Here is a 27,426-nt window from a genome sequence, read left to right as displayed (position 1 = left end):
TGCTAAATAAGTTATCTTAATGTGGCACTAAAACCAAAATAAGTCTCCAATACAGGCATCACCAAGTAGTGGACCCGGACTGAGTGACTGCACTATCCAGGCCATGACGTATTTCTGATAAATGAACGAGAATAACTAATTACATTTATGCAGCAATCTTTCTTTTTTTTCTCCTTCTTCAGGGGAATGTGTCTATTCGTGTCATTTAACGATGAGCAAATCAATGTGATTGCTACATTGCAGGTATAAAACTTGCGGATGCCGCAGAAGGAAATAAAAACAAAAGAGTGACGGGGAGAAGAGCTTGTTCTGAATGAAAAAAAATTCAAAATAAAGGAAGGCAGACATAGAAAACGGAATTTTCAAAGATGAATAGATGAACCAATATATGTTCATGTAGCAACGTGAAGCGCCAATATGAGAGAAAACATGGATTGTTTGCACAAACATATCTGCTGCAATCGAAAGTGAGGGTACATAAAATCAATGACCTAAGAGCCTACTATGACAGGTCCATCAGAGTCCTCTCACATTCATTTACAGCCTGGTAGCGTGCAACTGAATATTCAATTAAAGTAGCAATATTTTGGGGCAACATAAAAAAAAAAAAACATTTTCTGATGAGACCATGCACTTTTTTAGTTTTATTCAGATGGTTTGCTTTTCTTTTACTTAAAATGTTAACGCAATAGGCCTACTTTTATTTTTTATTAAATAAAGATATGTTATGTTAAAGATAGTTATTTGTATTCCATACAAGCCAATTTAATTCAAATGGTACACACTGAAGTCCTTACTGAAAATTGAAAATAAATATTGTTGAAATGCTGTGGTAATCAAGGGCAACAAATAATTATTTTCATAATTGATAAATCTTGCGATTATTTTGTTACTTAAATCGATTAGGCGGGCTGTAAAAAAAATTATTTGAAATTAAACACATACATGCATGAAATTAAACTTTTGACCAAATGGTGTCACACACGTGAATAGGAGGAAGCTGTATGGACCAAGTGAGGGTAATTCCATGCCAAGCCAGGGAGTGAAGGGATGTGTTAAACCTTCTTCTATTGTCTCTGTAGACCAAACACAGGAATACCTGCCGGATTCAACCCTGAAGACGTCACTTCCAGTTCCGGTGCCAAGAAGAACATCACTTCCGGTCTTGGCCTTTAAAGCCTCCATATTCTCAAAAATAACTCAATTTCAGTTTGGAACTCGATAACACGAGTGCTATTCTGCAGATACCCTATTGCAGCCAGGAACAATATATGGGTGGCTGCCCCAAAGCTTTTACTTGTGTTGAGACGGATTATTTTCATAACCGTTTTCTGGATCCAATTTTCAGAAATGTATTCTTTAAAAAATGAACTAGTTGTTGATATTTTAAACAAAATAGATGTTTTAATACAACATTTAGATAATACATTGAACATAAACAGTAATAAACAGAAACAAAACACTTTAGCACTTCTGGCTCTGATTCGGCAATGAATACACACACACACACACACACAAAAGTTCCTTAAAAACACTACAGTTTTCAACAAATGAACTTCTCGCAATATGGCTTATGTATTCAGAATCACACTAAACAGGCACTTCAAAATTAAACATGAAATTTAAGTTACGTTTTTCTTGGTTTCTGTGAAAGAGATGTTTTATTGTCAATGAATCATGTAACTCTCTGACAACCACAATATTCGACCACTGAAGAATCTGTTCGACCATCATGACTATTATTTAGTATTGGTGAACCTGTAGTAATGTTTTAAATTACCTCAACAAACATTGTTTTAAGAAAATCTCCAGACTATTCTCCTTTGGTAACAAAACAAGTGGTAAAATTTGTGTTAAACTTTGTTCTGCCTTAGCTATGTAATATTACGAGTTCATTTTAACTGAAAGTTTATATTGTTTGGCATTATCATTTGTCTTTTTGTGTCTGGAAACGTTTCATCACTGCAGATTCTTTAACACATTTGCTTGCGGCCAAAACACTGCCGCAGCTTGCTGCATGTCATTTATGATTGGGAGTGTGCTGTTTGACTTTCACGTTTGAAACTGTGTAATTTTGCTACAAAATCTGTTTTACCGACTAAAGCATGCTTGCTGCAGCAGTGCTTGAATATTACTGCATCTTCTTTAAGGTAATACAAAAGCCAGTTGATGTCTGATAGCTAAAAAGTCTGGAACTTTTGCTTTTCCACCTTCCTCCTATCTTTTTAATTAGAATGAGCAATACTCTGCTGCACCCTCACTGAATTTGTGATTTCCTTACAACACTAAAAAGTAAGGAAAGTTTTCTGCTCAGAAATAGGCTTACATTTCTTTGCATGTATTTTTTGTAAACACGCACACTTTAACGTTATACATGTATGCAAATCAGTGATAATTTAGCCGTGTTAAAAAAAATTAATAAAAAGTAAAAATAAGCTTGTGGCTATTGAGACTTTTTTATTAGTTCGTCTAGAATGAAATTCTATCACAGATGCTGGTGTTTCACTCGTATTATAGAGGGCTAGACAATGTCTCAAATTATTCCTCATTTCAAACCAAAAGTCATGTCATTATGTCTAGACTAGCAAACACCTATGTATTTGTATCACATAATGCTGAAGTAAGGTAGTGTGTTTTTTCTTTTAAAGAAGAGATTGCTTCCAGCCAGTATTTTAACCTACGTTTTAGGTGAATTTATTTATTGCATTTTAAACTCCACATTTCACTTGTTTTTAATGGATTATTTATTTATGGACATTTTGATTATACTGCACTATTTATTTGGAAACTGGTTTTGTTGTTTAAATAAAAGCACTGTTCGCACTTTGCACCTATCCCCTTGCTTCGCTTTGTGTTCTCATTGTCCAGCTCACCCAGTTACATTACCAACGGTGTTGGGTTCAAGAGCTCCCAAAAGGGAGCATGGAGCAAGACCCGCATCGTCACACCCTGTTCTAGTACCTCTGCATTTAACTCGCCGGTCTGCCAAGTAGCTTACAGTGCTGAATGCCCTAATCTAGTGACAATATTTCTACAAAACAGAAATGTAATCATTATTCCTACACATTATTCCAGTTGCTGTATCATTGCTAATTTATGCAAAGAATGTAACATAACCTTCCAAGAAATAAATGGTGTTAGTTTTTAAGTGAGGTAGCAACTATGGATATCTTCTTTTGCATGTCAGGAGCAAAAGTGTAGTAGAGCAGTGTTTTCCAACCTTTTTCTGTGATGGCACACTTTTTGTAACCCAAAGAATCCCAAGACACACAACAATTCTACAAACCAAAAAAATACTTAAATCATACTTAGACGTGCTAAACTGTCTGAGAGATTTGTTCGCAGACACAGCACTTAGTGAGCACTTTTAATGCATTCCCCAGGTGCTTCTTCCCTTTGCCCATTCATACAGGAGCTCAGTCCTATCTCTGGCTCATTCCATTGACTTGAGGTCAGAGGCAACTCGTATGCCCATTGGCCCTCGGCTCTGCAAGAGTCACTGGCGAACATGAACCCAGGCAGATGGAACCCCACACACATCTCCTGGCTTTTATATCGGTTTCTCCATCCTCCTCGGACAGGTCTCGTCTACCTGAGGAATGTCTCTATCTCTGGTATGGACCCAGGGGCACTACATTATTGTATTTACACAGTACAACAACTGAAAAATACTTGTGTAGAGTATAATTATCAAGTCATTGATGGTGATGAACAATTTAGGAGAGTATATGCGGAGTTTTACTGTATGCCCATTTACGATATTCATATTATTTTAATTAAATCAGTCTTTAGCAGTGCATGTCAACAGTTGTTTTGATTGTTTTTGACTTTTTGACAATATGTGTCTCATATGCTATGCCAATTTGAGAATTAATACATTGGCATCATTTTCTTATTGCCTTCATTTCAACTTGCCTTTTAGGAAGGCATTCAAATTCAGGTTGTGCTTGCTCAAGTAGTGTTTTGTTAAAAGTTCAGGTTTAAGGTCATTGTTAAGGTTTAAATTATGCCAGGAACGGTTTTTGATTCTTTTGTGTTGATTCTACATTAATTTTGTGATTCAGTGTGTATTTACTTCATGATTTATGCACTAAATTTATAATTACTTGTTTTAATCTTAGATGCAATTAATCATGATTAATTACATAGATTTATGCAATTACTTAATTTTTAATTGATTCCCAACCCTACTATTTTTGCTTAACTGGTGAGCATCAAACAAACACTAATTTTGAAATTTTATTATCATTGCATAAAATTCAAGATTTAGTCTAACTTTATTTAGATTTATCTGTCATTACCTCATTGCAATGTTTTCCTCTTATTTGTAGAGGTAAGTGCTGCATGCTTTTGAAAACAGGCACAGCAATTATTTTGAAGGGCAAATCCCATCAAACTTCATATTCAAATTCAGTTCTAGTAAGATGTTTCATTAAAAGTCTCACCATAATCACCCATTGTTATACTTTAACAAACTCTTGCATCAAGTGCTGTTGCAAATATTAAAGACATATTACAACTGATTACTGAAACTATTTATATTTACAGAATTTAATAACCAGTTATTTTTATGATCTACTCCTTGGTACCTCTGGGCTATATTCAATATTGGAGAAGCCACTTGCTGTATTATCACAGGACTGACCTCCACAGTCTGCCAGCATTCAGGTTGCGTCTCTCACATAGCATTATCTTAGTTTTGGGCACTCAATTGGAAATTTCCTGATAAATTTTCAAATTAGCAGAAAGTGGTTGCACAGCAAGGTGGTTCTGGTTCAACAGGGTGGAATTTTTTACCAGTCTGGTGTTTTTGTTTTTCATACACAGTTATCTGCTAGTCTTTATCAAAATAAAAAATTGTTTTGTTAACTGAATATTTAAATGCATTACTATGAGCTATTAACATTGAAAGCAAGCATACTGGATTAAATATGCAACAGTGGAGACCTAGACAGTGAACAAATTCACGTTTGAAGAACTCTATACTTAATGCAAGATATAAATGTAAGGAAAATAAAAATACAAATACATTACTGACAAATCACCACCAAATTTTTAAGTACCTGTTTCTATGTCCAGTCCAAAATAAAACAGTGCACCATCACCCAAAGCACAAAGCAGGTAATGACTCCCCTCAAATGTGGTCATCAAAATGGACCGAGGGATGATTTCTGTAGAGTTAAAACAAAGCAAAGCAAGAATCTTAAAATTAATTGATGCTTAAGTTAAAACACCTGAATGAATTTTAAATCACATTCTTGCTGCACAAGTCACTTTCATATTATTTCAATCCAAAAAAAAAATTTGAAAAAAATTACATAGGACAAATGCTTTTCACAGCACTGTATCATTTTTCACGTACTGCATTTACATTTAATATTTGCTATTGCCTTTAAACTAGTATGAAATAAACTGTACTACAAATGCAGTTAACAGTCCTGCACCTTGTTTAGTCTTTAGTTAAATAAGAAGCTACCAAGGCTTAGAGTCTTTAATAAATGACTCAAACTGAATTTAAACAGTGTTTTTGAAGCTCTGGCTCTACACCAGGGTATGTGGACTTTTCTCTGAAACTAAATTAAACTAGGAACTTCCACTGTTCAAGTATTTTACCCACAGGGTCTATGAACATTTTGTATACTAGACAAAATAACCTAAACCAAGGTGACTCATATGACACAAGTACCTTAATTTTAAGAGTTTGTAAGGTAAACAAGCTACTGTTTTTGAATTTAATTATTAGATGCTTTGTAAAAGACACAGCTCACCTCCACCTAGCATCTCCTTATGCAGCATGTCAAATGACGGAAGTCTGAGAATTCGAGCTGAAATATCAGTCCATAGCCCAACAGCACACAGAGGAGAAACACCATTACTTTCACCCAAAGGGGTTATGTCTAAACAGGCAACTTCATGTTCCATTTCTGTATAACTGGAAGAAGATATAATTAGAAAAATAGTCATCTATGATTCGCTGAAAAAAACTGCTAAAAGATAAATATGGCACAATAGAATTGAGTACTTTATATTCTTCCACATATAACTTGCAATTAACAGTCAAAAGAAACTTTTTTTTGCTTCAAATGTACCACCAATTTTTCAAAATTATTCTGACGATGCAGAATCCTACATTTAGCTTACAAAGCAGGTATGAACACAGTAAGAACAGATGTACAGTATATTGTAAACCATGAAACACAGTTGTACCTTTTTATTCTTACAGGAAGGCACAGCAAATACATCTTATAATCAATCAGCTCATTTAATACATTTTTATTAAGGAAACATGTACCACATCCTTTACTATTATTGGAAGATTATAAGTATAATTAAAATGAAATATTTGCATTCAGAGTTTTTGCTTTCTGGACATCAACACTATAGAAATGAACACACTGCTTCTTGGAAATGATGTATGAGATTAACGTTTTTCATATTAATTTACCTCAAGATACAAGTCTTATTTTACAAGTGTGGACTTTTTACAAGATTAAAAAGAATGTGAAATTGAGGCAGATTTTTTTTTTTTATTTAATATGTTTGCAAATTGTTTAACAAAGTGAGTGATAATGTCTGACATTTATTTAGCTTTTTTCAGCTTTGTCAACTGTACATTGTTTAATGATAATGACATTTTAAAAGAAACACCAGTATGCACACAGCAGGAGCATATCCAGAAACTGACACTTAATCATACCTGATCTGCTTGAGTTCTCCACATTGTATCTCCAGATAATACAGCACTCTGCCTACTGCAACAACCACCTGGCTGTTATTGCAGGATGCAACACTGATGTTCTTGCCACTTGGCTCTTTCCATTCACTCACCAGAGTCTTCGTATCCTGGGTCACTAAACGTACAGATCCAGATGTGATCTGTGAGTATGGTAGTAGCAAAGGAAAAATATAGTGTAGATACTGTAAGCAATCAACAGTGAAGTCAAGCTATGCAAACCAATACAAAATTAAGTAACAATATGGGAGAAAAGCATAACCATTAACAAAAAGGTCAGAGCAGAATTTATGGGGGCCTACCTGTATGAGCTGCTGGTGTGCCACATTTCCACAATAAAATGTTTGCTGATGATCAACAAAGCCAGGTAATTCTGTCTCCTCTACTTCTTCTCCATTTAGCATAAGTACACTGTACAAAAAAGAAAGGCACATACACGAAGACAAAATAAATACTTACCATATTAGGACAAGAAAACAAAAAAGTATCTACTACTATATTGTTAGCTTTCCACCAAATATTTAGTAACTCTTCAGTCTTATTTAGCACTAGAGCACAAAACAAATTATGCAGAAAACAGAGTAAGATTCTCTTTCTAAGGCTAACCAGCCTAATGCTGTTCTCTTACATTTTGATTTCTTCCATAGTCTGAAAGTACAAATACCTGCAACTCATAAGTAAAACTAGAAGATACCTAATGCTATATTCCATTCTCTGCTTAAAACTTTGCAAATCTGTCTTCTTAAAACACAACGATTAAAATTACAACTGAAAAAAGGGATTTGTTAATATATTCAGGGATACGTTTAAAAAAAAAAAAAGAAAGAACAGTTGTGGATGGAAATCCATTTAAACAATATTAATTTCCCATACTTAGGACATTTGACAAGATGACCATCTATTAAAAACGTTTCATGTTTTCCAAGTAAAAAAAAAAATCATACTAGTAATGAAATTACAATAGAGTGTTCTTGATCCTGCACATTTCAAATTACTCACCGAGTCTGACCCACAAAGGACAATACAAGCAAGTCATCTGTGTCACGACTTGCAACAGACCTTAGAGGCCACAAACCTGGAAGTAGAAAGAGAGAGGTACAATGAAAAATAAACACAACTTAAATATCACACATGATACCTATTATAAGCATCTTTTGTAAATGTGATCAACTGTAAGTGGCAGGATTCAATCTAACAAGTAAGCAATTAAAAAGGAATCTCTTGTTCCTTTCATGATTATTAAATTATGCAACCATAGGCCCATATTGATTCCACAGCATTTAACAGATTAATTTTTTCATGCCAAAAAATAATTCTGCCAAAATGGAAAAATATCAATGTAAAAAATTTTGAAAGAATAATGTAAAAATTAGACATTATAATGCATGTTATAGGACTCAGTGAATAACTACAAGCAAGTCACTTTGTCTTTCTCTGTTCAAACTTCAAAATAAAACAAAAAATGTACTACAGACTGTATGTATTGCTTATATTTTATATACTGACTTAATCCAAGGAACAATATTCTTTTTCATGTAAGGCCTAAATTATATTTAAATTGCAACTTCACAAAAAGGATACAAAACATTAATACAGGACAGTAATTTTTTACTTGTACAGAGAGCTGCAATTAAAACTGAATACAAAATCACAAACCCATGAACTGCTTCATGATCAATGTTTGATAAGAAATATTGTATTGTCTTTTACACTGTTCATGCCGCTGGTAAGAAACATGGATATCATTGTTATTACTATTCATGGATGGGTTATTAATAATCTAAAAGAAACATATAAATACATTTATTAAGGAAACATCTCCTTGTAAGTATACAATTCAAATTACTAACACTAATTTTTAAATTTATGAATTTAAATATCAATTTTTACATAAATGTGTATGCGAGTGTGCCTAGCAATGGACTACAGACGTGGCCAAATGTTTTGGCAGGGACACAAATGTTGTGCTTTTGCAAACTTTCCTGCTTCAGCATTTTCAGATTATTTTTTTCATGTTTCAATAGTATACTAAAGAATAATTATAAACATTTCATACATTTCAAAGGCTTTTACAGGCAAATACATCAAATTTACGTAAAGAGTCAATATTTACAGTGCTGACCCTTCTTCATAATTATGCAATTCTCTCCGACATGCTGCACGTAAGCATCTTGGAAAGAAGTGGCTTCTTTGCTGCCCTTCTTGGCACAAGGCCATTGTCCGAAAGTCTTCACCTCACTGTGTGTACAGATGCACTCACACCCACTAACTGAAAATACTGAGCAAGCTCTGCACTGGTGGGAACACGACTGCAGCTGATTCCTCAGGAGAAGATGGTCCTGTCGCTTGCTGGACACTTTCAGCTGATTATTTTGTGCTAGGGCCAAAATAATTGAAAACAGGTTTTTGGGATAAACTTAACTTCTGATTGCTAATAAAGCTCTTTTTAATGAATCAATATGCTTCTGATCACTGTGTGCAATAAAATAAAAACAATGTGAATTGACACCACAAAAACTGAAGTCATATATTTTGCAAAACACAATATTTGTGTCACTGTCAAAGCTTTTGGCCACTACTGCAGGGTTAGTTCAAGCCTTCCATGATGTTACTGAGTTAGGCTCCATCACCTGTGACCCTAACATAGTTTAGTTAAACAATCAATGAAGACATGAATATTAATAAATAAGGATCTTAAACCGAACACAGCATGCTTAAAGATGCTGTCAAGATTTTATTGGGAGATATATATATATATATATATATATATATATATATATATATATATATATATATATATATATATATATATATATATATATATATATATATATATATATATATATATATACACATACATACAGTGGAACCTCGAGATACGAGTTTAATTCGTTCCAGCACTGAGCTCGTATAGCGAATTTCTCATATCTAGAACAAACTTCCCCATTGAAAATAATGGAAATCCAGTTAATTCGTTTCGCACCCCCAAAAATATCAACATAAAAATCAATTTTCCTAACAAATAACACTGATAAATAGTATATAAAAGTGGAACCTCGGATTGCAAGTAACTTGGTTTACGAGTGTTTTGCAAGACGAGCTAAATTTTTTAAAGTTCTACTGTATGTATGTATGTATGTATGTATGAATGATACCTCGTAATTTAGTGCCTGCCCATATAAGGTCGTCCGTCAGCGGCAATCCAATAGAAACACTGCCGCTAAATATTCACGGGTGAAGGACTGTGCTTATGCAGACGAAGATGAGATGGTCAGGGTGGTGTTTGGCACAAACTCAGCGAAACTGCGAGAGAAACTTTTAAGTGCCAGGTCTTAGCTAACATTAAATACAGCCATGGACATCGCACGAGATGGCACCACCACAGCTGGGAACCTTCGATGCATGTACACCGAGCGGCTCACGTGAACTGACGCAGGGCACAGACAAAAAGCAACAGTTCCAAACAGTGCTGAACAAAAACCGAATTACACAACTGCGTAAACAAAGCACGGTGTGAACCGTAAGTTTAAATTAAGTTTATAGACACACTCCCGCTGCAGTTTGTCATGCCTACGACGAGTATGGTATTTGCAAGATACAAGTTTAATGAGAAGAAATGAGGTATAAACGAGATTTTGGATCACTTTGTTGCGGAGTTAAAATTGCTGTAGCAAGAAACTTTGAAGTGCCGGGTCTTAGCTAACATTAAAAAAAGTCGTGGACATCGCGAGATCGCACGAGCACAGCTGAGAAGCTTCGATGCATGTACTCCGAGCGGCTCGCGTCAACTGACTTTGCAGGACTGAAAAAGATTAAATTAAGTTCATACACACGCTACTGCTAAATATTCACAGGCAATTTCCACAACTTACTACCAGGAATGCCTGTTGAACATCTTACATTCACGAGTTCCGATTTGGGTGGTGAACACTTCGATGAATGAAACCTGTTATCTTTACAACGGTTGACAAACACGGAATAAACTTGAACACAACACGTCCTCCAAATACGAACTTGACTGAAAAAAATAATGCTAATCAAATCCTTGATGACAGCAACACTCATAACGGTCACAAGACTATTACATTGACAATCATGTTACGTTATTTTTAAAATGTTTCCTTTTCTTAGCACAAGCACAGCTGAGAAGCTTCGATGCATGTACTCCATAACGCGTTAAAAAATAATGTATTTAATCACACTTTGCATTCCAAGCAAAGGGTAACTTTTGTCAATGCATGATTTCCTGGTACATCAACTACATTGATGCACACATCAGAGCTACAACAATATAAAAGAGTCGGAAGAAAGTTCGTTACTAGCACTGATTGGAGGCAAATTTCATTTCAAAAGACTACCCGACGAAAGCCTTTATAAAAGCGTGGTTTGGTGCAAACTGTGCAAAAATAAGTTTACTTCAACCTTACAGTTCCATCTAAATGCAAAACATGTTGCAGCGAGCACAGAAACTGTGTATGCTGTTAGCACTAGCAGTACGGATTCGAGTACCAACAAAAGGTGTCGCCAGCCCAAACCTCATGAAATGACTGGCTTCAGGACCAAAATTAGTAAGTCAACATAGGTCAAACTTACAAATTCTCTCGCAAAATACATTGCTTTGAACTGTAGACCACTAACTGTGGTGGAAGATAGGGGGTTAAAAAATGTATAATATATACATATGCCAGCAACACTCATGACAATAACACAATTACATTGTCAATCATGTTACATTATTATTAAAATGTTTCCTTTTCTTTTTCATTACTTCTTTAACACAATACTTCTCCACTGCGAAGCGCGGGTATTTTGCTAGTATACTAATAAAAGGCAAAGCCCTCATTCACTCATCACTAATTCTCCAACTTCCCGTGTAGGTAGAAGGCTGAAATTTGGCAGGCTCATTCCTTACATCTTACTTACGAAGGTTATGCAGGTTTGATTTCGAAATTCTACACCTAACGGTTAGAACGGTCGATAATGGTCGACAACTTCCGCCATTTTGAACTTTCTTATTTATGGCCCCATCTTCACGAAATTTGGTAGGCGGCTTCCCTGCGCTAACCTAAACTGATGTACGTACTTATTTCGATGGTATGACGTCACTGCTGGCCGCCATATTGAACCTTCCAACGTCACTACTTTTCCAACTTCCCGTGTAGATAGAAGGCTGACCACATCTTCATGAAATATGGTAGGTGGCTTCCCTACGCTAACCAAAACCGATGTACGTACTTATTTCGGTGGTATGATGCCACTGTCGGCCGCCATATTGAACTTTCCAACGTCACTAATTCTCCAACTTCCCGTGTAGGTAGAAGGCTGAAATTTGGCAGGCTAATTCCTTACAGTTTACTTACAAAAGTTAAGCAGGATGCATTTCGAAATTCTACGCGTAACCGTCATAACGGTTGACTATGTTCGGCAAGTTGAATTTTCTTATTTATGGCTGGATGTGATTATCGATGAAACCGCTTGTATACTTACAACGCTTGACAGATGCCGAATGTCTCTTAAACACACGTCCTACAAATACTGTCGTAATTGAAACAAACCATAAAACTCAAACCGATTATGACAGCAGCAATCCAAGCTGTGAGATTTCAAACAAGATTACTGTTCAAATGGCCAACTGTACGTTGCATGCTCAAGAGTAAGCTCAGCGCACAATTTGGTCATATTACAACCGCATGGCCGAACTCACAATGTGGTATACAAAGAGATCTTTAACAAATAATTATTGGTATATTTTTCCTCAGTTTAAAAAGGTTTAATTTTCTTCTTAATAAAAATTTTGAAGGCAGTACTTTGCGCTGCAAAGCGCGGGTATTTGGCTAGTGTACAAACCGGATTCCAAAAAAGTTGGGACACTAAACAAATTGTGAATAAAAACTGAATGCAATGATGTGGAGATGGCAAATGTCATTATTTTATTTGTAATAGAACGTAGATGACAAATCAAACGTTTAATCAGAGTAAATGTATCATTTTAAAGGAAAAATATGTTGATTCAAAATTTCACAGTGTCAACAAACCCAAAAAAAGTTGGGACAAGTAGCAAGAAGAGGCTGGAAAAAGTAAATTTGAGCATAACGAAGAGCTGAAAGACCAATTAACACTAATTAGGTCAATTGGCAACATGATTGGGTATAAAAAGAGCTTCTCAGAGTGGCAGTGTCTCTCAGAAGCCAAGATGGGTAGAGGATCACCAATTCCCACAATGTTGCGCAGAAAGATAGTGGAGCAATATCAGAAAGGTGTTACCCAGCGAAAAATTGCAAAGACTTTGCATCTATCATCATCAACTGTGCATAACATCATCCGAAGATTCAGAGAATCTGGAACAATCTCTGCGTAAGGGTCAAGGCCGTAAAACCATACTGGATGCCCGTGATCTCCGGGCCCTTAAATGACACTGCACCACAAACAGGAATGCTACTGTAAAGGAAATCACAGAATGGGCTCAGGAATACTTCCAGAAACCATTGTCAGTGAACACAATAAACTGTGCCATCCGCCGTTGCCAGCTGAAACTCTACAGTGCAAAGAAGAAGCCATTTCTAAGCAAGATCCACAAGCTCAGGCGTTTTCACTGGGCCAAGGATCATTTAAAATGGAGTGTGGCAAAATGGAAGACTGTTCTGTGGTCAGGCGAGTCACATTGAAGTTCTTTTTGGAAATCTGGGACGCCATATCATCCGACCAAAGAGGACAAGGACAACCCAAGTTGTTATCAGCTCTCAGTTCAGAAGCCTGCATCTCTGATGGTATGGGGTTGCATGAGTGCGTGTGGCATGGGCAGCTTGCATGTCTGGAAAGGCACCATCAATGCAGAAAAATATATTCAGGTTCTAGAACAACATATGCTCCCATCCAGGCGTCATCTCTTTCAGGGAAGACCCTGCATTTTCAACAAGATAATGCCAGACCACATTCTGCATCAATCACAATATCATGGCTGCGTGGAGAAGGATCCGGGTACTGAAATGGCCAGTCTGCAGTCCAGATCTTTCACCTATAGAGAACATTTGGCGCATCATAAAGAGGAAGGTGCGACAAAGAAGGCCCAAGACGATTGAACAGTTAGAGGCCTGTATTAGACAAGAATGGGAGAGCATTCCTATTTCTAAACTTGAGAAACTGGTCTCCTCGGTTCCCAGACGTCTGTTGAGTGTTGTAAGAAGAAGGGGAGATGCCACACAGTGGTGAAAATGGCCTTGTCCCAACTTTTTTGGGATTTGTTGACACCATGAAATTCTGAATCAACATATTTTTCCGTTAAAATGATACATTTTTTCAGTTTAAACTTTTGTTCCGTGATTTATGTTCTATTCTGAATAAAATATTAGAAGTTGGCACCTCCACATCATTGCATTCAATTTTTATTCACGATTTGTTTAGTGTCCCAACTTTTTATATATATATATATATATATATATATATAACTGCTCAAAAAAATTAAAGGAACACTTGAAAAACATATCAGATCTCAATGGGAAAAAGAAATCCTCCTGGATATCTATACTGATAGAGACTGGGTAATGTGTTAGGAACGAAAGGATGCCACATCGTTTGATGGAAATGAAAATGATCAACCTACACAGCCCTGAATTCAAAGGCGCCCCAAAAATCAGAGTGAAAAATTATGTGGCAGGCTAGTCCATTTTACCAAAATTTAATTGCAGCAACTCAAAATTATGCGCAGCACTTTGTATGGCCCCTGTGTTCTTGTATACATGCCTGACAACATCGGTGCATGCTTCTAATGAGATGACAGATGGTGTTGTGGGGGATCTCCTCCCAGATCTGGACCAGGGCATCACTGAGCTCCTGGACAGTCTGAGGTGCAACCTGGTGGCATTGGATGGACCAAAACATCATGTCCCAGAGGTGTTCTATTGGAGTTAGGTCAGGAAAGTGTGGTGGCCAGTCAATGGTATCAATACCTTCATCCTCCAGGAACTGCCTGCATACTCTCACCACATGAGGCCAGGAATTGTCGTGCACCAGGAGCCACTGTACCAGCATAGGGTCTGACAATGGGTCCAAGGATTTCATCCTGATACCTAATGGCAGCCAAGGTGCCTTTGTCAAGCCTGTAGCGGTCTGTGTGACCCTCCATGGATATGCCTCCCCAGACAATCATTAACCCACCACCAAACTGCTCATGCTGAATGATGTTACAGGCAGCATAATCTTCTCTATGGCTTCTCCAGACCCTTTCACTTCTGTCACGTGCTCAGGGTGAACTTGCTCTCATCTGTAAAAAGCACAGGGCACCAGTGGTGCATCTGCCAATTCTGGTATTCTATGGCGAATGCCAATCGAGCTGCATGCTGCTGGGCAGTGAGCTCAGGGCCCATTAGAGGACATGGGGCCCTTGGGTCACCCTCATGAAGTCTTTCTGGTTGTTTGGTCAGAGACATTCACACCAGTGGCCTGCTGGAGGTCATTTTGTAGAAAATCAGAAAAGATGAGGAGGGAAAAATGTCAGTGGCCTCCACCTGTTAAACCATTCCTGTTTTGGGGGTCATCTCATTGTTGCCCCTCTAGTGCATCTGTTGTTAATTTCATTAACACCACAGCAGCTGAAACTGATTAACAACCCCCTCTGCTACTTAACTGACCAGATTAATATCCCATAAGTTTATATATAGATATAGATATAGAGATATATATATATAGATATAGATATAGAGATATAGATATATATATATATATATATATATATAGATATATATATATATATAGATATATATAGATATATATAACTTAATGTGTAAATATTTGTATGAACACTAAAAGAGTCAACACCATAAGACACAAACTAAAAATGTTTCACAATGTGTTCCTGAATGAAGGGAGGCTAAAAATCAAAAGTACCAGTCAGTATCTGGTGTGGCCACCAGCTGCTTGAAGTACTGCAGTGCATCTCCTCCTCATGGACTGGACCAGATTTGTCAGTTCTTGCTGTGAGATGTTACCCACTCTTCCACCAAGGCACCTGCAAGTTCCTGGACATTTCTGGGGAATGGCCTAGCCCTCACCCTGCGATCCAACAGGTCCCAGGCGTGCTCAATGGGATTGAGATCGGGCTCTTCCAATGCGAGGATGATCAGCTGTCCTTCCTGTCTCCCTGTAGCGCTGTCTTAGGCGTCTCACAGTGCGGACATGGCAATTTATTGTCCTAGCCACATCAGCAGTCCTCATGCCTCCCTGCAGCATGCCTAATGCACGTTCACGCAGATGAGCAGGGACCCTGGGCATCTTTCTTTGGGTGTTTTTCACAGTCGGTAGACAAGTCTCTTTAGTGTCCTGCGTTTTTAGAACTGTGACCTTAAATGCCTACTTTCTGTAAGCTGTTAAGGTCTTACGACCATTCCACAGGTGCATGTTAATTAATTGATTATGGTTAATTGAACATGCATGGAAAACATGTTTAAACCCTTTACAATGAAGATCTGTAAAGTTATTTGGATTTTTAAAAAATTATTGTTGAAATACACAGTCCTGAAAAAGGGACGTTTCTTTTTTTGCCGAATATATATTATACACACATATATATATATATATACACACATATATATATATACATATATATATATACATATATATACATATATATATATATATATATATATATATATACATATACATATATATATATATATATATATATATATATATATATATATATATATATAGAGAGAGAGAGAGAGAGACAGAGAGAGAGATGGGAACAACACTCATATCAATGACAAAACAATTAAATTAACAATCATCTTACGTCATTTTTAAAATATTTCCTTTTCTTTTCATAACTTCTTTAACACACTACTTCTCCTTTCGAGCGCAGGTATTCTGCTAGTGTGTATGTATATATATATATATATATATTTATATTTATATATAATATATATATATAATATATATATATATATATATATATATATATATATATATATATATATATATATATATATATATATATATATATATATATATATATATATATATATATATATATATATATATATATATAATATATATATCTATCTATACTAATAAAAGGCAAAGCTCAGTCACTCAGTCATTCTCCAACTTCCCCTGTAGGTAGAAGGCTGAAATTTGGCAGGCTCATTCCTTACAGCTTACTTACAAAAGTTGGGCAGGTTTCATTTCGAAATTCTACGCCTAATGGTCATAACTGGAAGGTATTTTTCTCCATTAACTGTAATGGAGTTGAGCTGGAAAGGCGTGGGGCGGAGTTTAGGTGTGACATCATCACGCCCCCACATAATCACGTGAACTGACTGTCAGCGCGGTGCATAGAAAACCAGGAAGACCTCCAAAAAGCACTTGAGAAAACATGCATTATATAATTGAGAAGGCAGCTAAACAATAAGAAGCGAGCGAGTGACATATACTACCATATTCATGAGTGCTGCTACCTCGGAAAGAAAGCAAGGTGTAAACCTAAACTTTAAATTAAGTTCATAGACAGGCTACGCTGGCGTTTCACATGCTCACAGGTAATGCGGGATACAAGTTTAATGAGAGGGCGCGGGATATAAGCGAGTTTTGATCACTTTGTAACTAAGTTAAAATTGTAGGTGAAGGGGTGTGCTTATGCAAATTCGAGAGACTGTGTTTGTGGGGATTGACAGTTAAAGGCGGTGGGGAGTCACGTCATCATCTCCCCTCCCATTCATCTTATTTCGCTCTGAGCTGAGCTCCGCGGCTAACGCCATCTTCCGAAGCAACTTCATCAGACTGCCACCAAATACTCACAGAAAAATCCACAAGTTAATACACACGCTGTCTCTAGAGTTTCAACACACTGAATCCTCCAGGCACTACTTACAAAAGGTCACATTGACAATCGTGTTACGTTATTTTTAAAATCTTTCCTTTTCTTAGCACAAGCACAGCTGAGAAGCTTGATGCATGTGCTCCATAACGCGTTAAAAATAATGCATTTAATCACACTTTGCATTACAAGCAAAGGGAGCTTTTGTCAATGCATGATTTCCTGGTACACCGATTACATTGATCAAGCATCCCGATTCATTTTACCCTCGCACCACCTTAGTTTGAGAAGAAGTATGAAAAAATATGAGGTTAACACAGAAAAATAGATCACCAATTCAAGCTTTATGAATAATCGATTCGCCATCAATAATTGTTTTGGTAAAGCCATCCTCCTTCCATTTTATAATTTTTCGCCACTAGCCATGATTAAATGAGCGGTAAAAAGTAAGAGCAAAGCGAGGGTGACTTATTTAGGCAGGCATATATATGACAGCAACACTCATGACAATGTCAATCATGTTACGTTATTATTAAAATGTTTCCTTTTCTTTTCATTACTTCTTTAACACACTACTTCTCCTCTGGCTGGTATATATATATTATTATATATATATATATATATATGAATGACCTCCAAAGAGCTGAGACTTTTGATATCATGAGCGTGTCTGCAAAACTGGGGTCTCCTGCCCAGCAAAAGTCAAGCAGCCAGCGTGCATAGCTGTGCCGGCCTTTGAGGCGCTGACTGCGCTTCTGCCTTAAGTCAAAGTGAGCACTTTTAATTTTTCATCCTCCCCTGCGCTATAGCCCAGACAAGTGCAAACACGGGACCCCTTTTCTACACCACGGCAAAATAATATTAAGGCGATTCACACTTTCTTTTGCACGTATACGATTATGAGGTCCTCAGCCGGATTATGAAGACACGCACACGAGTGGAGGACTGACAGTGCCATCACAGCCGATTAATGGCGGGGCGTCTCACCAGTCTACACAAGACCCACGCGACTGTCCCCAAAAGGCGATCATAGCGTCAGCGAACACATCTCTATACTATATAAAAGAAAAAGGCAACTTTCCTTTCTTTACACCTTTTTCCTTTTATCCCAAACCAAAGCCTTTCTCTCTTAACACTGCAGAGGACACAAAACTAATTTTCTTTAAATGCGGTAAGGCACATTACCAGAGGCACAAATTTGAGCGTTCACATAGAAAATGTAATTTCAATGTACCTGTACTTCTTAAAACGTTAATGTTTTACTGTTTAATAACTTATAGACTATAATTTATTATTATTACCTTGTGTATATATATATATATATATATATATATATATATATATATATATATATATATATATATATATATATATATGTGTATGTATATATATATATATATATATATATATATATATATATATATATATATATATATATATATATATATATACACATATGTATATATGTATATGTATATGTATTTATGTATGTGTGTGTGTATATATGACAGCAGCAATCCAAGCTGTGAGAAAACAGTAAAAAGGAGGCGTGTCAGACATCGTGGTACATTTTCTGATGCAGCTACCGAAAACAACTTTGTGACGCTGCTGCCAAATACACAAAACAATTACTTTGACAATCATGTTACATTATTTTTAAAATGTTTCCTTTTCTTTTTCATAACTTCTTTAACACATGACATGCTGAAGTGCAGGTATTTTGCTATATATATATATATATATATATATATATATATATATATATATATATATATGACAGCAACACTCATAACAGTGACAAAACAATTACATTGACAATCATGTTACGTTATTTTCAAAATGTTTCCTTTTCTTTCTCTTTCCTTCTTTAACACACTACTTCTCCGCTGCCAAGCTCGGGTATATATATATATATATATATATATAGATAGATATACATATATATAGATAGATATGAGAACAACACTCATATCAATGACAAAACAATTACATTAACAACCATGTTACGTTATTTTAAAATTTTCCTTTTCTTTTTAGTACCTTCTTTAGCACACTACTTCTCCAGCTGAAGCCTTGGTATTCTACTATAATATATATATATATATATATATATATATATATATATATATATATATATATATATATATATATATATATATATATATATATATATATAGCTAAAGGGCTCGGGTAAGGACAGTTCTGAGACATACTAGGATGTGGCAGAGTGCACCCACTCTTTTTCTTCCTTGCCTGCAGACTATTCCCGGGAGATTCCACCTGGCTCTCCTGACGTCACTTCCGCGACCGAGCCTATCAAAGAAGACCTTGCCGGCTCCGGCCCCTATGATGTCACGTCTGGGCTCGAAACAATGGCTGAAGACCTCATGAGCCCGACCCCTATGATCTCACTTCCTGTCTTCACCTTTAAAAACCTTCTCCTTTTCCCTATGACTTCAGTTCTGTATTGGACTCAGTTTTGTGCACAGCAGTGCTATCATTTGAAAAGAGAATTTGCTGCCAGGAAAACAAATTATACGGGTGGCTGCCCCAAACCTTGCTTTGTCTCATCGTGGCTTTTGTGACACTGGTGTAGTCTGCAGGATGGAGAAGTCCCGGAGGAGAAGGGGCCAGGACCTGCAATGTACCCAGGTGGGAGCGTACCGGGGCCGAGTTTTCAGGCAGGGAAGGGTGTCCCGTGGTTCCATGAGACCCAGTACGGGTTCCGCTCCCAGCACACTTAACTGGGCAACCTAAAGAGGCCAGGGAGTGTCCGGGGGGGTGTTCACAGAGGTGGGCTGCTCCGGAGGGGGGAGACAAAAGGTGCTTACTATGTTCTCTCAGAGGAGAGTGCCCCCTCCCTGTGAAACCAGAGCCCCAAGTACCACCTAGGGGTGCCCCAGACTGGCAGGTGAAAAAATTTAAATATTGGAGGTTGGACCCATAGCAGCCGACCCACGGACAAGCCTGGTACCTCTGGGCAATGGTTACGGCCAATTGAGAATAAGCCCTACCAAATAATAGAGCAGGTAGCTGTGACAATGTGGGTTTGGCTCCACGCTCCCATCACTATTCGGGAGCCCTTCAACCCAACACCATCGGTAATGTCACCGATGAGCTAGACAGTTGAAGCAATAAGCAATTGAGCAAGGGGATTGTACAAAAAGTGTTAAAGTGTTGTGCAGTTCCAAAGTTCAATAAATAATCCATAAAAAAAAACATGGAGGTAAAAATAGAAAAAAAACAATTCTTTTAAAAACGAGGTTAAAACGTTCTACAGGAAGCAGACTTTAAAAAAACAAAAACAACAACAAGCCCGGTGCTTCTTCTATGCTAGCGTCTCACCTGCTTCTCCCATACGGGCCCATGCAACAGGCGAGATGCTTCCTGCAGCTGCCCTTCTCCACCCACACACAGGTCTGGAGACCTCCCGATACTGGCTTCGGTCTGGTACTCATCCCAGGCCTGAGACTTGGACTCCTTAGTCTCCAGGACACCCACACCAAGGACTGTAACACCAAGCCTCGCGACTCCTGCTGCCTTTCCGGTTTTCTGCGGTCAGTCGCCTTTCCCTGGTCACTCCCACTCCCTGCTCACTCAGCAGGAGCGCCTTCCAACTCCAACGCCTGGGTGTCGGCCTAACACCCAGCTTCCTCGCAGCTGCCCACGAGCGCTCGCTCACCACACACTCCGTGTGTCTCTCTCGCACCGACCTGCTTCCTCTCTCACTCCCTGTAACCTCTGTCCTTTTCGTTTCATTTTTTCCTGATCTTTTTTCTCCTCTCCCGTCCAACTCACGCTTCTTTATATTGCGAGGGGCAATAGCAGCTGCATGACATTAGCCACGGGAACAATCCTGAATGTAGGCACTCCCTCACCTGTGCACTAGGTGAGAAACGCCCACACCACAGATCGGCCCGTGGCTTGCTATGGCCCAACGCCCCCTCAGTAAGCTGCGAGCTCGATGATTATTTATTTAAAAAGAAACGGCCTTTGCTGAACGAGCTGTGGACCCATAACACCACAGTAACCTGCTATCTGCTTCTGAGAGCGCTACCCCATGGCTTCACCCAGCCGGTCTGGGGTGCGCAGTTTAAGAACATGGCTGAGCTCATAGAGCTTCTGGAGACACAAAGGGCAGTCTAACACTCAGGGAGAGCAAAACCGTACCTGTGTCGAACTCACCCGGAGTATGTCCCAAGAACTAGCCAACCCAGCAACCGTACTACCCAGAGCTTGTGCCGGCGTCCCCGGACTCGCGGGTGCGAAACCAGCTTGGAGGAGAGGGGGTTGGTGCGCTCTGATTAACCTGTTGGCGGTCCCACACATGGAAGTGGTGATCGCAAACGGGTATAAAACCAAGGCTTTATTTGATTCCGGCAGCAACATTACCATTGTTGCCTGCCGATTTGTGCTGCCGCAACAATACATAAAATTTAAAGACCAGTATAACCTGTGTCCACAGAGAAATGCGCTGGTACAGGTCCGCCTGCTGTGTCGTCAGCTATGGAGGATTGGTTCAGAAATTAACCGTGGCGGTCCCTCCCGATCCTCCACACCCGGTGATACTAGGGCAGGACTGGTCTAAAATTAAAAGCGGCGAGACACATACCACTCCTGGGGTTAACTTGGGCCTAGTTACAGACAGGAATGAGCCGTCTCAAGCTGCCTCCACGCCGTGTAATCAACCGGCAGAGACAGACAAAGCGGCCACCTTGAGTGACGTGGCAACTCCCAGACCGTAGCGTACAGATACGTCATCCTCCAGCGCCAAGACGGAACGGGAGGAAACCACGCCCCTTGAGGTCGGTCCTGACCCTCTCTCCCTTTTACAGTTTCAATTTAGAGACACGTCGGCTTCTTTTAAAAAGAAGCAGTGGAATGATGACTCCCTTAAGTTTGCAAAAAATGCAGTGGTTCTGGTCAGCGGCCAGCACACTAACCAGCCGAAGCCACAGGGTCCTCACTTTGTGTTGGAGAATGACCTTCTTTATCGTGTAGCTGAGCATGACGGGCGTGAGAGAAGGCTACTGCTAATCCCACGGACCTTCCGGCAGGAGGTCTGTGAGCTAGCACACACCCACCTCCTAGGTGGCCATCTGGGCACCGAGAAAACACTGGAGCGGATCAAGCTCCGCTTCTACTGGCCGGGAATCAATGAGGAGGTTCGTCGCTTTTGCACTTCTTGCCCGGAGTGTCAATTGCGACAAATTCCTAGGAGGGACCGTGCTCCTCTCATTCCTATTCCCCTGATTGATATTCCCTTCCACAGAATTGGGGTCGATTTAGTATATTTTAGTCCTCGTGGATTAGGCTACCAAATATCCCAAATCTGTTATGTTGCGCTCAGCTACTTCCAAAGCCATCGCACGGGAATTACTAGGGGTCTTTTCGCGTGTAGGCATCCCCAAGGAAGTCTTGACAGACCGGGGGACGCCTTTTACCTCGGAGATGTTCAGGGATACTGCCAAGTTGCTGAAAATAAAGTACTTAAAGACCGCGGTATATCAACCTCAAACCAACGGTTTGGTGGAGAGGATCAACCAAACTCTCAAACAAATGCTACGTAAGGTGGTCAGCAAGGATGGAAGGAACCCCTCCACCGGGTTTCTCCCGTTTTGAATTACTATATGGGCGACAACCACGGGGCATATTAGACATCTTAAAAGAAGGATGGGAAGAGGCGGCTCTTCCCTCTACAAATATATTAGAATATATCGCACAGTTACGCAATAGATTTGGTAAAATTCGACCCCTCCTTAAAAAGCACAGGTCCGTTATTACGACCGTGGCACGTCTCTCTGGGAGTTCCGCCCGGGAGATCGGGTCATGGTCCTAGTACCTACCTCCCACTCTAAGTTACTTGCCCATTGGCAGGGGCCCTACGAAGTTAAGGAGAGGAAAGGCCTCGTCGACTATTTGGTGAGTCAACCCAATCGTGAGTGGGTTTATCATGTCAACCTGCTGAAACCGTGGAAGGACAAGGATCCTGATCCCTCCTCCGGTCAGCCCCGCTCACTCTTTGCTCACACGGCGAGCCTTAACTTCGGTGTGGATTTAAATCCCAGACAACGACATGAGCTCGAAGCAGTTATCCTCTCTGTCTGGGAGGTAGTGAGTGAACGCCCCGGACAGACCTCTCTGGTTGAGTACGACATTGTGACAGAACCCGGGGTTATAGTCCAAGAACGCCTGTATCGTCTTCCCGAGGCAAAAAGAGCTGAAGTGGAGCTTGAGATCAAACACATGCTGGAACTAGGTGTGATCGAGGAAAGTCATAGTCCCTGGTCCAGTCCAATTGTGTTGGTCGCTAAGCCTGACGGGAGTTGGAGGTTCTGCAATGACTTCTGTCAGCTTAATCAAGTCTCCCAATTCGATGCTTATCCAATACCGCGAGTGGACGATCTCCTCGTAGGGGCTTGGACAGACTCAAAATTTGACCACCCTGGACATGACAAAGGGGTACTGGCAGGTTCCTTTAACGGACTCCGCGAAGGTTAAGACCGCGTTTAGCACCCCTAGTGGACACTGGCAGTATCGCGTCCTTCCACTTGGGTTACACGGGGCTCCAGCTACCTTCCAGCGTCTGGTGGACAAAGTGCTCAGGCCTCATAACTCATACAGTGCTGCCTACCTGGATGATGTGGTCATCTATTCCATCACATGGACGGAACACCTACAGCAGGTAAAAGCGGTATTGTGGACACTTGGTGAGGCCGGGCTTCGGATCAATCCCAAGAAATGCTTCTTCGCATTGAGTGAAGCCAAGAATTTAGGCTACCTGGTGGGTTGGGGTACCGTGAAGCCACAGTGCTCCAAAGTAGATGCCATTTTGAAATGGCCCCGTCCGCGAACCAAGCGGCAGGTCTAAGCCTTTCTCGGGTATGCGGGATACTACCGCCGGTTTGTATCCCGGTTCTCAGAGAGAGCGGCGCCCTTGACTGATTTGACAAAGAAGAGGGCCCCAAACATTGTGGTATGGACTGAAAGGACAGGTGCTGCATTTAGTGACTTGAAGCAGACCCTTACGTCCGCAACTATTTTGAAAGCTCCTAACTTTGCATTACCTTTCATCCTCCAGACTGACACTTCGGACACAGGCCTGGGGGCAGTGCTGGGCCATAATGTCAATGGTGCAGATCACCCCATTATGTTCCTGAGCCGGAAACTGTTGGACCGGGAGACCAGGTATGTAGCGGTGGAGAGAGAGGCTTTGGCGGTTAAATGGGCGATTACTCAGCTGAGGTACTACCTGCTGGGCCGGGAATTCACCCTTGTCATGGACCATGCTCCTTCACAGAGGATGGCCCTGCACAAGGAGTCGATCCCGCGGGTCACCATGTGGTTTCTTGACCTCCGGCCATACAAGTTTTCGCTTGTTCACCGTTGGGGCACTCTAACGCCAACGCTGATGCCCTCTCTCGGGTTCACAACCTCTCAGTCAGGGTCGCCCGATCCGACGGGACAGGGCTGAGGCGCCTTGTCACACACGTGCGCATGGGAGGCAGCTAAAGGGCTCGGGTAAAAACAATTCTGAGACATACCAGGATGTGGCAGAGTGTACTGACTCTTTCTTCCTTGTCTGCAGACCATTCCCGGGAGATTCCGCCTGGCTCTCCTGACGTCACTTCTGGGACCGAGCCTATCGAAGCAGACCTTGCCGGCTCCGGCCCCTGTGATGTCATGTCCGGGCTCAAACCAATGGCTGAAGACCTCAATGAGCCCGACCCCTACGATCTCACTTCCTGTCTTCCCCTTTAAAAACCTCCTCCTTTTTCCTATGCCTTCAGTTCTGAATTGAACTTATGTATTGCATATACACATATATACATACATATACACACACACACACATATATATACATATACACACACACACACACACATACATACATACATACATACATATATATATATATAATAAAAATACATGCATACATTTTTTTTTTTTTTTAAGTATTATCTTATATTGCTCCATTAATGGCAAAAAGGTATAACAAACAAGACAAAGGAAAAATTCTCTAATTCATAAAGTAGCAACCTTTGATTCCAGGTAGGTCAATACTAGCATGTTCATGTATCCCAATGCCGTTACGAATAATCCGAAGGGATCCCTCTTTAAAGGCACCAGAGCAGGTCACTAGCTGAAATATGAAAAAAAAAATAATTTAGTTAAACTGACCACTTAAACTTTCGTTGTTTACGAAAAAAAAAACATATAAAAACAATCTGATTTTTTGCCAATTTAAGATCATACACAAACTCACTTTCCCAACGAGTTAGAGATGCTGGATTGAGACTCTTTACCTGGTTCCATTTTAGATAGATACATATGAATTATAAGTACATATGTATTTACTTGAATGTTGACCTGTTTGATGTATGTTGAACTACAATGTGTTATGGGTGAATTCCATTTTATCTCAGAATTTGTAATTGAAAGATTTCAGTAACATCGTTCTCTAAGATAATTAAATTCCTTTAAATGATTGATATACTCTGGAGATGCTGTGTAAATCTTCATCCAACCTAGTCAGATAACTTCAGAAACCGGTGCAGGTGAAAGACAAGGAAAGTTGGGTATATTACTTTTTTATACTTTTCTAATTTCTATAAAGTAAAAGCATTTCTCTGAAAGATTAAATTTGGAGATCAATAGCTCAAAGGATGTAAATGCATTGTTAATACAAACAATACAATCACAATCCCTACTGATATCCATAAATTAAATACTGCATATGTTAAAGGAGGCTAAAACAGGTGATTATTATGTACAGGGGCAACAGATAGGCTTCTCTGCCTTAAAATAAATCATACAATGGTTCAATATCTTTAATAAATTGTTAATCACTGAATTGCTGATAATTTGATTATATTTACTACCAGATATCCTTTTCATGACTAATGAACCTCATGTAGTTCATAAACTTTCATCAGTTTTACGATATTTTGCTATGCTAAAACTTGCAGTCCAATAACAGAACTGAAAATTTGGTAGTCCCATGCCTTGTTAAGCTTTACATTTATGTACAGTCACCTTTAATAATGAAACGGTAATTTAGAATTCCACAGAAATGACACAAATGAGGACAAGCTTTTGTACACACTATCCTGGCATTTCCAACCTAAGAAAGCAAGTATTTCTGAAAACGCTCTCCAAAGCTAGATTCTTTTACAAGTTACAACACTGGTGGCAGCATTTCAGTGTGGAAGGACTAAAATAACTATTTCTGAAAATGCCGACTCCATAGTGCACTGTTTGTTTTATGCTTATTACATGGCTCTTCCCTGACTGGATCCTGCTCATTACAACATCTCCTTTCTGTCTCATAAGGAAACTTGACAGTCCAGATTCAAATATATGCATTAAATAAAAATAAATAAATTCTAATGGACATTCAACAGTATATTTCTTACCTGTCCTTGACCCTGGCGCTCTAGGTCTACTACACACATGTCCACAATAGGTCCAAGATTAGTGAATGTCTCCATTACTGCCACATAGGACCCTTGCTCATTACTGTCAACATTCAACTGTGGAACAAATACAGTGAGAAAGGCAGAAGCTACTTATATTCAAAAAGCAAGTTTGCATACTGTATGTTATTTTGTCTTATATACTTTTAGTTAAATATCAAATCTAAAACATGTCATTCCTTTTCAAAATATTTTTTTTTCTTAAACAGAGTTTAAGTATATTGGACCCAATACAACAATTGCTCAACGCAATCTGACTATTCCTTCTGTACAACCTATTATTATTACTCCTTCACTTTATATTACATTTGATTCACTGCATTCCTTCTTTTACGATTACTGAACTAACATAATACAGACTGACTTGTAATTTTCTCTCCACCCCTCCCACTAAAGCTTGACCCATC

The 27,426-nt window shown here is 39.1% G+C and overlaps 1 protein-coding gene across 1 annotated transcript in view; it reads right to left on the bottom strand.

The window, feature by feature from the left end:
* The window catches only part of ddb1 (damage-specific DNA binding protein 1), a 209,292-nt gene that overhangs the window by 94,506 nt on the left and 87,360 nt on the right, over window positions 1-27,426 (bottom strand). The window contains exons 9-15 of the mRNA XM_039763642.1: window positions 26,960-27,076; window positions 25,584-25,686; window positions 7,733-7,808; window positions 7,036-7,144; window positions 6,698-6,876; window positions 5,769-5,932; window positions 5,064-5,171 (exon numbers count right to left, since the gene is read on the bottom strand). Coding sequence (XP_039619576.1) covers window positions 5,064-5,171; window positions 5,769-5,932; window positions 6,698-6,876; window positions 7,036-7,144; window positions 7,733-7,808; window positions 25,584-25,686; window positions 26,960-27,076 — 856 coding nt within the window. The remainder of the gene's footprint in view (window positions 1-5,063; window positions 5,172-5,768; window positions 5,933-6,697; window positions 6,877-7,035; window positions 7,145-7,732; window positions 7,809-25,583; window positions 25,687-26,959; window positions 27,077-27,426) is intronic.

Source organism: Polypterus senegalus, chromosome 1 (assembly GCF_016835505.1).
Source record: "Polypterus senegalus isolate Bchr_013 chromosome 1, ASM1683550v1, whole genome shotgun sequence".
Taxonomy (NCBI): domain Eukaryota; kingdom Metazoa; phylum Chordata; class Cladistia; order Polypteriformes; family Polypteridae; genus Polypterus; species Polypterus senegalus.
Note: the sequence above shows the minus strand (reverse complement) of the source record. Positions and strands in the feature narration are given on the sequence as shown.